Genomic DNA, 11,705 nt, shown 5'->3' on the forward strand with positions numbered 1-11,705 from the left:
AAGACCAAGAGGGCTGGACAGACAGAATGACCTCCTCCCCTTTGGAACCTGCTCACGTTCTTCAACGTCCTCCTTCCTCCCAGACCTCCCGCCCCCCCCCTCACCTGCTGCACGCTGTCTCCGCTGAGCAGGTGCGGGACGAGGGACACTTCACCCAGCATGGGCATCTCCAGAGACGGGGGCTGGTCCGTCATCATGGCTGAAAGGATCATTCACGGGCAGCAGCGCCTGGGCAGGGAGAGACCAGAGTGAGCGAGTGAGCGAGCGGGCGGGCAGAGAGGGGCGGAAAAGAGACAGACAGCAATAATAAGAATAATAATTGCTTACACTAATATAGCGCTTTTCTGGACACTCCACTCAAAGCACTTTACAGGTAAGGGGGATCCCCTCCACCACCACCAGTGTGCAGCCCCACCTGGATGATGCGACGGCAGCCATAGTGCGCCAGAACGCTCATCACACATCAGCTATCAGTGGGGAGGAGAGCAGAGTGATGAAGCCAATTCATAGATGGGGATTATTAGGAGGCCATGATGGGTAAGGGCCAATGGGAAATTTGGCCAGGACGCCGGGGTTACACCCCTACACTTTTCGAGAAACGCCCTGGGATTTTTAATGACCGCAGAGAGTCAGGACCTCGGTTTTACGTCTCATCCGAAGGACAGCGCTTATTTACAGTATAGTGTCCCCGTCGCTATACTGGGGCATTAGGACCCACATGGACCGCAGGGTGAGCGCCCCCTGCTTGGCCCCACTAACACCTCTTCCAGCAGCAGCCTTAGTTTTTCCCAGGAGGTCTCCCATCCAGGTACTGGCCAGGCTCACACCTGCTGAGCTTCAGTGGGCCGCCAGTGGTGAGTTGCAGAGTGATATGGCTGCTGGGGTAAAATATGTGAGAGAGTGAAGCAGCACAAAAGAAGAGGAGGAGGCTCTTACAAGAGAGATGGAGAGGGAGGACAGAAAGGCTCAAACAGGTGATGTGAGAGATTAAGGACCAAAAATACTCCCAGATATTTTCCCCACCATTTTTTGGGAGATTTTCACACCTCCAGGAGCCATAATGTGCCCACTAGGCTGTGAACGGCCGGGTTAAGACACCAGACAAGAAGCTGGAGAGAAAGAGGCTGTTAGAGATTTAGGGGAGGGCTCTCCAATCCTGGACAGCCACAGAGTCTGGAGGTTTTCCTTCCAGCTCGGCTCTTAACGACCTAAATCGACCAACTGTCATTGGCTTAAATGCATCAATTTAGGCATTTCTGCCAGCTCATCAGGTGCTGCTGCTTTAAAGAGAAATCCTGCAGACACACCAGTCCACCAGGACCAAGAGAAGAGAGTGCAAAATTGAGCTTGACACCTGCAGCACAGAAACAAGTGCATATCACAATAATACAGTGACCCAGGGGTCAGGGGTTCAAACCTGGGCCCGTCAGCAGCAGGATGTGACTGTACCACGGCTGGCAGACTGCAATTGAATTTTTCAGCAGGTCAGATAACAAATGGCATTTCATGTTGGAGTGACATGACGATTCCTATTCAAGATCAAGATCAGCAACAGCAGCAGCAGCAGCAAAAGCTTAGATTTGACATTATGAGCGTAGGGAAGGCAGGCAGGTGGCGCCAGTGAGCTCGGCACAGTCACGCGGAAGACTAAGCTGGACAGTTATTCCATCAGGAAGGGGGAGGGGTGTTTGTTTTCACACAGCCAGACTCTGTGTCAAACGCTTTCGTCACCATCACAACAGTCCGCTGGCAGCGCTCTCCGCACCACATCTGGATGCAATAAGCTTGCCGCCACCCCCCCTCCCTTGCGCGCTCACGGCCGCGTGCACGCAGGAGACGCACAAGCACCGCCCCGTCCAGACCCGCGGGGCTCCCCCGGGCCCCTCGCCTGCCCCCCTGCGCCAGAGCGCGTCCCCCAGCCCCGCCACCTTCCCGGCTCACAATCCCTGCTCCAGCAGGCTCACCCCGACTCCCCTCCCGGTGGGCCGCCGGCCCGCGTTTCCGGAACCAGACTTGAACATTTTCCCAAAATAGGGAACGCTTATGTCTGCGGCCAGATGCAGAGGGTGTTCGGGGGCCCCTCTGGCGATCATCTGCCTTTCCACCCCTGTAGGTCCCGAGGGGCCCAGCTAGGACCTGCTCACAGCACCACCGCTGCGCTCTGAGGAACACACTGACAGCGCCAGGCACCCTGCTGCCCCGGCACAATGCCCCTTTCACCCGCGCACGCCGCTCGGCTCCAGACTCCCTGCCCATAAACATCCTCGTGCAGCAGATGTGTGAGTGTGTGTGTGAGTGTGTGTGTGTACACGCACATCTGCCAAGGAGCCCCCTGGTGAGACCCAGGAGACACAGCTGGGGCCGTCTCAGCGCACATGAACACAGGTGACGGCCGGGACAGCCCTCTGGCTCTCAGGCTGCACTGCCCCTCCACATGGGGGCTCCTTCTGTAACTGAGAGACAACCGTACCTCTCCGAAGCGTGCTCCTCCAGTCTGCTCGCTCACAGTGTCCCACACCTCTGCAGTCCTTTCAGATCACAGGGGCTGAGGATCACTGACCCTGGCCCTGGCCGTGGAGTCTACTTCTAAGCCTGCTTCCCAGCTTCTCCCTGAAGCCCTGGGAGAGTTTCTGGTGGCATGAGGGCGGGGGGCCACTGGTGCCCTTCCTCATCCTGCCCTGCTGGCTGCCTGAACTGGACTGTGCCCCAGTGTGGACAGAGCCTCCCACGCCTCCGCGCAGGAAGCTCCGGAGCAGTGGAAGGAAGACTGGAGCGGAACGCAGAAAAAAATACACCTAAAAATAAACAAACACGGAAAAAAAGGGCCCAGCTGAAGCCATGAATCATTTCCCATCCCGTCCCCTCCCGCCCCCCCCCCCCCTCCCCGGTCCTGGGCGTCACAGCCTCTGGTTTTCTGACTCAGCTCTCTGGGTTGGCTTCTCTGACGTCAAAACTGCTCGTGCCACTAGCACAAGCAGCCTGAGTAACCCAGCGGGGGAGACGGCCCCAGCGACTGCAATCTGCCCTCCTGCCCCTCTGCCCCAGCGACTGCAATCTGCCCTCCTGTCCCTCTGCCCCAGAGACTGCAATCTGCCCTCCTGTCCCTCTGCCCCAGCGACTGCAATCTGCCCTCCTGTCCCTCTGCCCCAGCGACTGCAATCTGCCCTCCTGCCCCTCTGCCCCAGCGACTGCAATCTGCCCTCCTGTCCCTCTGCCCCAACGACTGCAATCTGCCCTCCTGCCCCTCTGCCCCAGCGACTGCAATCTGCCCTCCTGTCCCTCTGCCCCAGCGACTGCAATCTGCCCTCCTGTCCCTCTGCCCCAGCGACTGCAATCTGCCCTCCTGCCCCTCTGCCCCAGAGACTGCAATCTGCCCTCCTGCCCCTCTGCCCGAGCGACTGCAATCTGCCCTCCTGTCCCTCTGCCCCAACGACTGCAATCTGCCCTCCTGCCCCTCTGCCCGAGTGACTGCAATCTGCCCTCCTGCCCCTCTGCCCCAACGACTGCAATCTGCCCTCCTGCCCCTCTGCCCCAGCGAGTGCAATCTGCCCTCCTGTCCCTCTGCCCCAGCGACTGCAATCTGCCCTCCTGTCCCTCTGCCCCAGCGACTGCAATCTGCCCTCCTGCCCCTCTGCCCGAGCGACTGCAATCTGCCCTCCTGCCCCTCTGCCCCAACGACTGCAATCTGCCCTCCTGCCCCAGTGACTGCAATCTGCCCTCCTGCCCCTCTGCCTGAGCGACTGCAATCTGCCCTCCTGCCCCTCTGCCCGAGTGACTGCAATCTGCCCTCCTGCCCCTCTGCCCCAACGACTGCAATCTGCCCTCCTGCCCCTCTGCCCGAGTGACTGCAATCTGCCCTCCTGCCCCTCTGCCCCAGTGACAGCTATCTGCCCCTCTGCCCCAGCGACTCCACTGGCTCATAGTGTGTGTTGCTCAGAACAAGCTGACTTTCCGGCCCGCGGGGAGCATCGCCTCACCTCACAGTTCTCATCATTCGTGACCAGAGCACACAGCACACGCCAGACCGCACCGGATCTCATCCTGCACAAGCACTGCGACATGGCAGGGCAGGACACCTGGGGATGGAATCTGCTCAGACGGGACCGATTCCTAACCCCTCCATGACTGCTACTGGCCAATGCACGGCTCTGTCACGACCAGAACAGCTGGTACACACACATACACGGGGGGTGGGAAGGGTTACAGTCCAATTCTCCTACACCAGAGGAAAAGGTAAGAACACCAAACAAACAAAGAGGACGGTATCCTCCGGAGAAACGCATTCCGTCGGCAGGGAAAGAATGCCAGAGAGGATGTGAGTAAGCAGATTCTTCCTCGTGGGCTGATGAAGGCAGCCCGGGTTTCAGGAGGGTGACGTCACGGTCTGACCAGGCGGCGGCGGCGGCGAATGTGTCACTCGATCCTGCATTATTAAAGGGGTCGGGGGGGGCAGCCAGGAAGCTCTCCTCCACGGAGAGCACAGAGGAACAGAGGGAGCGCAGAGCACCCGTTCCAGCAGGGAGCGCCGCCGGGCGGGCATCGCACCCGGGCAGCTCCCACACACCAGCTCACACCCGCCAAGGACTTCTACTCCTCCTAGGGCAACAAAAGGGTCCAAAAAACACCTCACACTCTCATACACCAAATGCACGGATCCTGGAGACAGGAAACCCAAACAGGGAAAAGGAGTCCAGGAAGCCTGGGCAGGAGGGAAAAACCCAGCCACGCGGTCCGGGTCGGACGCCACATCCGTTTCTGAAAGCAAGCTGCTCGCCAGCCTCGCTACAAAGCAGCGCCCCCGTGTCCTAAACGCAGCTGTCATCTTGCTTTCCCACTCGGGGGCCGCCAAAATAGCCAGCCCTCGGCCGTTTAATGCAATTCAGCTTTAACGACTTGCAGGCTCCTGGCCTGCCACCGATGAAGGTGATTGATAAAGACCTGTGTAGAGCGTTTGGCGACCTATTCAAACCCCAAAGGAACAAACAAAGGTCCGTTTGTTCAAAAGCCCCCAAACACAACAAAACACAAAAAGACAAAAAAGCACAACTATGGGCGGTGGGTTTAAACCAAGGTATCTCACTGACAACGGTCTTGGATGGATTCAAATGCCATGGTTGCACAGTGCAAACAGCGACAGCACACACCGGGGGGGGATCCCTTCACCATCTGTGGCCAAGACGGCCTGTGAGCTTTGAAGGAATTGCAAGCAGCAGCAAGAAGCCATTTGGCAACTGTTGGCACAGTCTAGGGGAAGGTGCCCCTCATGACTCCTTTGGTAAATGCATCTTGTTCAGTACTCTGCACTGCAGCTTTCAAAGCAGAAATGGTTGGAGAGACCAACACATGTCACAGAACCCCTTTGGATTCATCCCAAGAGCTTGAAAGCCACCAAGACCTGAAATGGCTCACAGACAACGGAAATAGGAGTTCCAATTCCAACCACCACATTGCAGGCAGACCCCAGGAAGCACAGGTAGGTTCCAAACCAAATCCAGCCCATCTGCATCCCAAACATCCACCTGAAGACTAGAGAGAAAGACCAGGAGTCTGTCTCTGTGCATTAGGCCTTCTCTGCCATTCTACAGGGAGGCCTGCACTTTCCTTACTCACTCAGTTCTTTCTATAAACAACCAGAAAGCACAGGGTCCTCTGCCGAGCTCATTTACACAACCTAGGAAGGACGTGGTCAGGTCAGCGCCCTGAAACGACATCCTGCAAAATCCTGCCCAAAAGTCCCAGCCAAAATTTCTGCTCAAGTCAAAATGATGGTCTGTATTTTGAACACCAGCACGTTGTTCTCCAAAAATTATCTGGACATCAAGTAATTCTGAAAGCTGAGGCAGTTAATCCAAGATCAGTGGAATCACACCCAACAACCATCAGAGAACAGATGAGGCATTCAGGATGTCATTGCAACTGTGCAGTTTTAACCCAGCTCGGTTAAACACACTTCTGCAAAATAGGAAGGAAGATGCAGACACACTGGTTTTTAACAGCCGAGACATTACTAAGAGTTACTGGGGCTAGCGCAGCAATCCTGCAGCACAGTCAGCACAAAAGACACAGAAGAGCATCTTGTGAGCACAATAGAGTTGCTGGGATTAGAATTAGCCACAGGGATCTAGACTGAGGAGCAAAAATAAATTTAAAAATCCTTTAGTCAGATGATAAGATTATCGCGTCCTTCTGCTTTCTAATAATAGTCTGTTAACTTGCCTTCAGGAATGTGCTGGAACAGCCAGGTCTCAGCTACCCTGCTAACTTCAGATGATAAACCAGGGCTCCAGAACAGTGAATGACTTGTTCGGTACTTCTTGATGCTTAGAGCATTCAGGGCTCTGGACCCGGAACTGGAAGGTTGAGGGTTTAAATCCTAGGTGAGATACTGCTGGTGCACCCTGGATCAAGGAACTTCACTCAGGCTGCTCCAGTAAAATTCTCCTCTACATATAAGGCTACAAATATAAGTTGCTTTGGATAAAAGTGTCAGCAAGGTAAGAGGAGCGACAACAGCTTTTCCAGGAAGGGCTGGAGGTGCCCAAAAGAAATACAGAAAATCCTCCACATTCAGGCTGATATTCCAGTATTCAGGCTGCTGGAAGTCAGTCCCGCTGTCCGGCTGGACACAGGGTTTTGCACACATCGTCTCCTCCAGAGAAGAGTGTGAAACCATGCTCTGCTTGGGCATGCTTTCTTAACATGCGAAGATTGTGCTGCAAGGCACTGACTGATGCACAGTTCTGGAATGTCTTCTTATCGTGTACGCTGGTCAAAATGTTAGAAATATTAGGAAACTTCACCGAGCAACGCATGTGAGCTTCTGAAAGCAGCCTCAGCAGGATGTGGTTTAGGATCTTGTTGTGATCAAATATTTGCAGCCCATCCCCTCCAACAGGGAGGACGAACTCTTGCAGCTGAGGTGATGATGTGAGTAACAGGGGTGTGGGAGTGAACAGGTTCCACCAGTTGTCAATAGATTTGAGACCTGGGGACTATTCTGGTCAGGGAAGATAATAACACTCTGCCCTGTGACCCTCAAACCAACCACACACTGCTTGCTGCTGAAAGCAGCTATTTGACTGGGTGTTCCTATTATTTTGGCCAGAGGGTGCTTTTATGCTGTAGCTGCTGTGGTTATCATCCCCTTCACAAGGGGGCAGCACCACATGACATGTACAGCATGGGCCCACCCTGTGTCAACTGGGGTCGAGAGAAAATGTTTGCGTCAACAGCACTGGTCTACTTGTACCATTTGTTTTGAGGCTGCACTAATATCTGTGACCGGAGGACAGCAGAGCAGGCGTCAGGCTTGAGCAACAGGAAGATCGGGTCATAGCCCTGGCATGCAAAATGCCAAGTTCCTGTCTGGTGTAAGCAGCCCAGCCCACAGCCGAAATGACTGGCTTCTTCAAAAAGCCCTGTGCCAGCTTCAGTGTTGTTGGCACTGCACTGTGAGAGAGAGTCCGCTCTCCTGCCCCGAAGCAGGCCGAACGACATCGTCAGCAGCCAATCAGCCTGCAGAGCTTGGCCACATTCCCCGCCCAGCGTCAGTGCCTGCTTGCTGGCCATCGCTGTGGGCAACGCTCACACAAAGACGTCTCCTTTTTCAGGTGAATCGCTTTTCAGAACCAGTTCATCACAGCTTTTACACAACCTGGGATGACCCATTCAAACTGGAAAGCTCTTCGAACACAAAGCACATAACCATCTGATATACTGAGTGAGAAAGAAACTTCCAATTTACAACGCCACCAAATTCACAAAGTAACTATCGGGAAAACGACCTTTGTTTTTGTAGCAGGTGCACTGACACCTTATTGTACAGATACAACCCAGGTAGATGCGTTATGCTGATTAACAATTGTCATCAACAAGGAACAAGGAGTCAGCTGGGAAAGTCACAGGCTGGTACAGGAGTCGCCTCTGCTGGAGATAATTTAGGCTGTACCCCTGGGGCTCCTGGTGTACCCTTCAGATTCACCCAGTCCTCCTGCAGAGCCGGGACAAGCATGAGCCCGTTCTCTGGGCTCTGAGCCCCGGCTGCCACACGTCCCAGCTCCTCCCACGCGTGTTCAGTGCAGCTGCAGTCTGGGGGCTGGGACAGCCGCAGCACAGCGGCCCGGATCTGTTCCTGAGCAGCAGGAGGACTGGAATGGGCTCCCATCAGGAGGAGCTCCCGGGACTTGAACAGTGTAGCGCCTTGCAGTCAGGATACCCTCGGTCACTGCTGGGGGGGTCCTGTAGAGACGGGACACTTCTGCCCAGACTGTGACGCTTGGACTCCCCACAGACTGGTCTGCTGTACAGTTAGTGCATCACTCTGATCTGTACGAAACCACAAGACATCGCTGAGGAGGAGCTGGAAGGTCACCTGTGTCCAGTGAGCCGATACAGAGACAGTCCGTCAGTCGGACTTCAACAACCAGCCAGAACTAAAACATTTAATCAAATCTAAAACATACTAAATGTATGAAACTAGAACATTTATATTTAGCAAGGACGATTTTCTTTCAGACAAGGGTAACGTTTCGACGAAATCATATTGAAACTGCTGTATCATAACTCCAACTAAACTGAAGAGACTGGCCGGTATCCGGGCTACAGTATAATAAATGTCAAATCCTACATCTCAGTGCAAAGAGACGAACACGTGAATATAATATTTGGTTCTTCATTGGCCGGCAAAGTAGATAAGGATTCCTATATCAGGGTTTCTCTCAAGCAAACTAATTTTAATATCTTGTACTCGGAAACAAAAGGTGAAACAAAGAGTTGAAAACTACAGCTGACCGGCTCACTGGGGGACGGTATAATAATGGATTCCTAAGGTAATACCAGATCAAAGCAAAGCCGGACCCCCCCATTGTAACAGTACACACACAGCATGACGTCACCGTGACGCAACAAAACTGTACTGGTTGGGTTATGGACAGTGGAACCCCTTGTTCTACAATTACGTCTTTATATTTCAATTTGATATTAAAACTGCTGTTAATGGCTGTCGTTTCATTAACACGTATCTTCTGCGTTCAGGTGTTTCTGCGGGAATTAAAGTTTTGAAGAAAACATCGGAGCAATTTCTAGCTTCAGCGGCAGTTCAGCAGCATACGTGGCATAGAGCAGACAAGTCAAATATTCTACCAGACCCATGTGCAATTAGATATAACGAGCAGATTTCGGTGGTAAAAACCCCTCAGCTCAGGGACAAAGCTTTGCGGTTTTGTTTTGAGACGGTTTTCATGACTCGGGAGTTACTCCAGTTCCACACTTTCCGGAGATTATTATAAACTGGAGTTCTCAGTAACTTGTTTTTTTTTTGTATTTAAAAAATAAATCGCGATCAAAAGGGCTTGCGAGGGTTATGAAACAGCCTATGCTCTCCAGACGTCTCTGAGGAAACTCTTTCTGTAAGGAACACGTCAGAATTTGAACACAAACGAGGAAAGTTTTAATTGAAAAAGGACCAGCTCTCGTCCCCGCTATACCACTCACAATATATCATAACGAGATTTTGTTTTGTCTGTTCAGAAAGACATATACTCATCCCAGGGAACAAAAAACACACCTTTGGCCGACAGGAGAACAGACAGTGCCAAAACAATTGCGGCTTTTTTTTTTTGCGTTTGCAGGAAACGGTTAGATCCTTGAAGCCGATAGAAGCGCACCAGCCTGATAAGAGAGTCAGCCTTTCAGCTGCGGGAAAGCGAGACTCCTTACCGCACGTTTCTCCCCGGCGGTCCGCGCAGCCAGGCTGGGAGACGGCGCAGGCTGAATCAGAACAACGCAAAGTGCACCTCCGGAGTAGCGCGTCTGGGCTGCGGCGGTGTCGCATGCGATTCTCTGGGCTGCGCGTACCGAGAGCGGTCCCGCCGTACGTCCCTATCCCACTCGAGTGCGGCTTCCTCCTCCCGGATCCTCGCCTGGAGTGGAGACTCAGAGGAGCCTGACGATGCCCGTTCTCAGCGCCATCGCGGCCTGTCGCGGCGCATGCGCACGATTCACCCCCCCCTCCTCTCTCCTCTCCCACCACCTCTCCTCCTGCTGGTCTGGGAGCTCCGCGCGAGGAAAGGGGGGAATCCACGGGCTCTCCGCTCCACGCCGCGGTGAACACCCGGCACACGGGCCTGCAGCGCACCACTGATGCGCGCTGTAACTGCGAAGAGTGATCGGCTACAACGATCATCGGAATATATCGACCTTTTTTTAAAAATAATAATTATTGTTACCACTATATTATTAGTCTAACTGGCATCAACTTTGCTGTCATTAAATAAATTACTATTTTTATCAGTTGTAGTCAGGTTAATGGTATAGTTGCGCTTGTATTGCTGTTGCAATAAATGCAAAAACGGTATTATTTTGAGGTCATTAAGGTTGCCTTCGAATTGCACTGTAGGAGCGGCAAGTCTGCTGGCAGCACCAACACCGTGACACAGCAGATGTCTCTCCATGAAGCAATTATTATTAAAGTCGTGATTAGTGGTTAAGTATAGGGGGTCACACACACACGGTGAAACATCGAGTGTCTGGACGCTGTGCGTCAGTGAAAGGTTCCTCAGCAGTCGGGGCCAAATCCAGAGTCCCAAACCAAACACTGCCCCTAACTTGCCCAAGTAGCCCCTTAGTGTAATGTGACAGCGGGGCTGTTGCTTTAAGGAAAGCAAGCAGAAGTGTAGAGCCGCGGTTAGCGCTCGGGTTCATAACTACAGGGCTGTGGGTTCAAAATCCGGGTGGAGCCCTACCGTTGCTTCATTGAGCGCGCCGTCGCAATCGTAAAATAAACAGTTGTGCAAAGGCGCATCGCTTTGGGTGGGCAAAAGCGTCAGACCGACAAGTTCGTAACGCGTATGACGGGAATGCGGGAAATTGCATACATATGGAACGAGAAGACTGCAAGCAAATTCCCAGACACCGGCAGAAGCGATGCTTAAAGAGAGTCTTCATGCGCGCAGTCTTACTGCCCTCTAGTGGCGGCGGGAGGTATTTTCGTGTTGGGTGTGTGACGTCTGCACAGCTGTACTGTAATGAAAAGTAATAGTGGGGGGAGGAAACGGTTAACTTTGTGCTTTATTAAAAACTCGACTGACGTCACAGGAAGCGATCATACGCGCTTGGCACGAGACTTTACGAGCCCATCTCGGTGCTCAGTGACGTGTTTTCGTTGGGTAAACGCCAGTCATCGGCAATAATTAAAAACGCGAATCCTACGTACTAGTTGAGTGGAGACTAGGACACTCTTACATTGCACTTGTTGGGACCCACTGACATATTTTTAAAGGAAAGCGGTGAGGCTACACTGTGCTCACGCTAAAAGTGTGACACCTCGACGTCATCTCTCCTTTTCAGAATTGCTTTGCCCCTTTTATCGTTGTTCTTCTGGCGTTGTTCGTGTTTCAGAACTGTGTTATAGCATTGTTTCAGACCTAATACAAACTCTTTTTGTTATTTCCTTCAGTAACATCCACAGTGCCGGTTTTTAGGATTTGCGACTGAAGTCCCGGAGAAATTTTATGACGCAGTCTGACGTGGAAGGCACGTGTCACGTTGACGTAACTACTACGTCCTCGGTTTTAACAGATTGTCGCAATGTAATAACATCGCAAATCACTGCGCGGGATTTCCCACAAATCCTCCGACCACATTTTCCGCCCTGAATCGTTTGTCTAACAGGCTGAGTCAATTGTTTCAGGCCACGTCAAATCCAA

The 11,705-nt window shown here is 52.9% G+C and overlaps 1 protein-coding gene across 4 annotated transcripts in view; it reads right to left on the bottom strand.

Moving 5' to 3' along the window:
* LOC102691810 (fibronectin type-III domain-containing protein 3A-like) overlaps nt 1-11,705 on the bottom strand; it is a 38,198-nt gene extending 26,493 nt beyond the window's left edge. Inside the window, exons 1-4 of one of the 4 annotated variants that reach the window (XM_069193652.1) lie at nt 9,718-10,216; nt 7,949-8,325; nt 2,471-2,795; nt 105-228 (exon numbers count right to left, since the gene is read on the bottom strand). In XM_069193652.1, the coding sequence (XP_069049753.1) occupies nt 105-212 (108 nt within the window). In that variant the 5' untranslated portion in view covers nt 213-228; nt 2,471-2,795; nt 7,949-8,325; nt 9,718-10,216. Of the gene's footprint in view, nt 1-104; nt 229-2,470; nt 2,864-7,948; nt 8,326-9,717; nt 10,217-11,306 lie in introns of those variants that run through there. The other 3 variants (XM_069193655.1, XM_069193651.1, XM_069193654.1) reach the window with 3 other exon arrangements.

The sequence above is a fragment of the Lepisosteus oculatus genome, chromosome 8 (assembly GCF_040954835.1).
Source record: "Lepisosteus oculatus isolate fLepOcu1 chromosome 8, fLepOcu1.hap2, whole genome shotgun sequence".
NCBI lineage: Eukaryota > Metazoa > Chordata > Actinopteri > Semionotiformes > Lepisosteidae > Lepisosteus > Lepisosteus oculatus.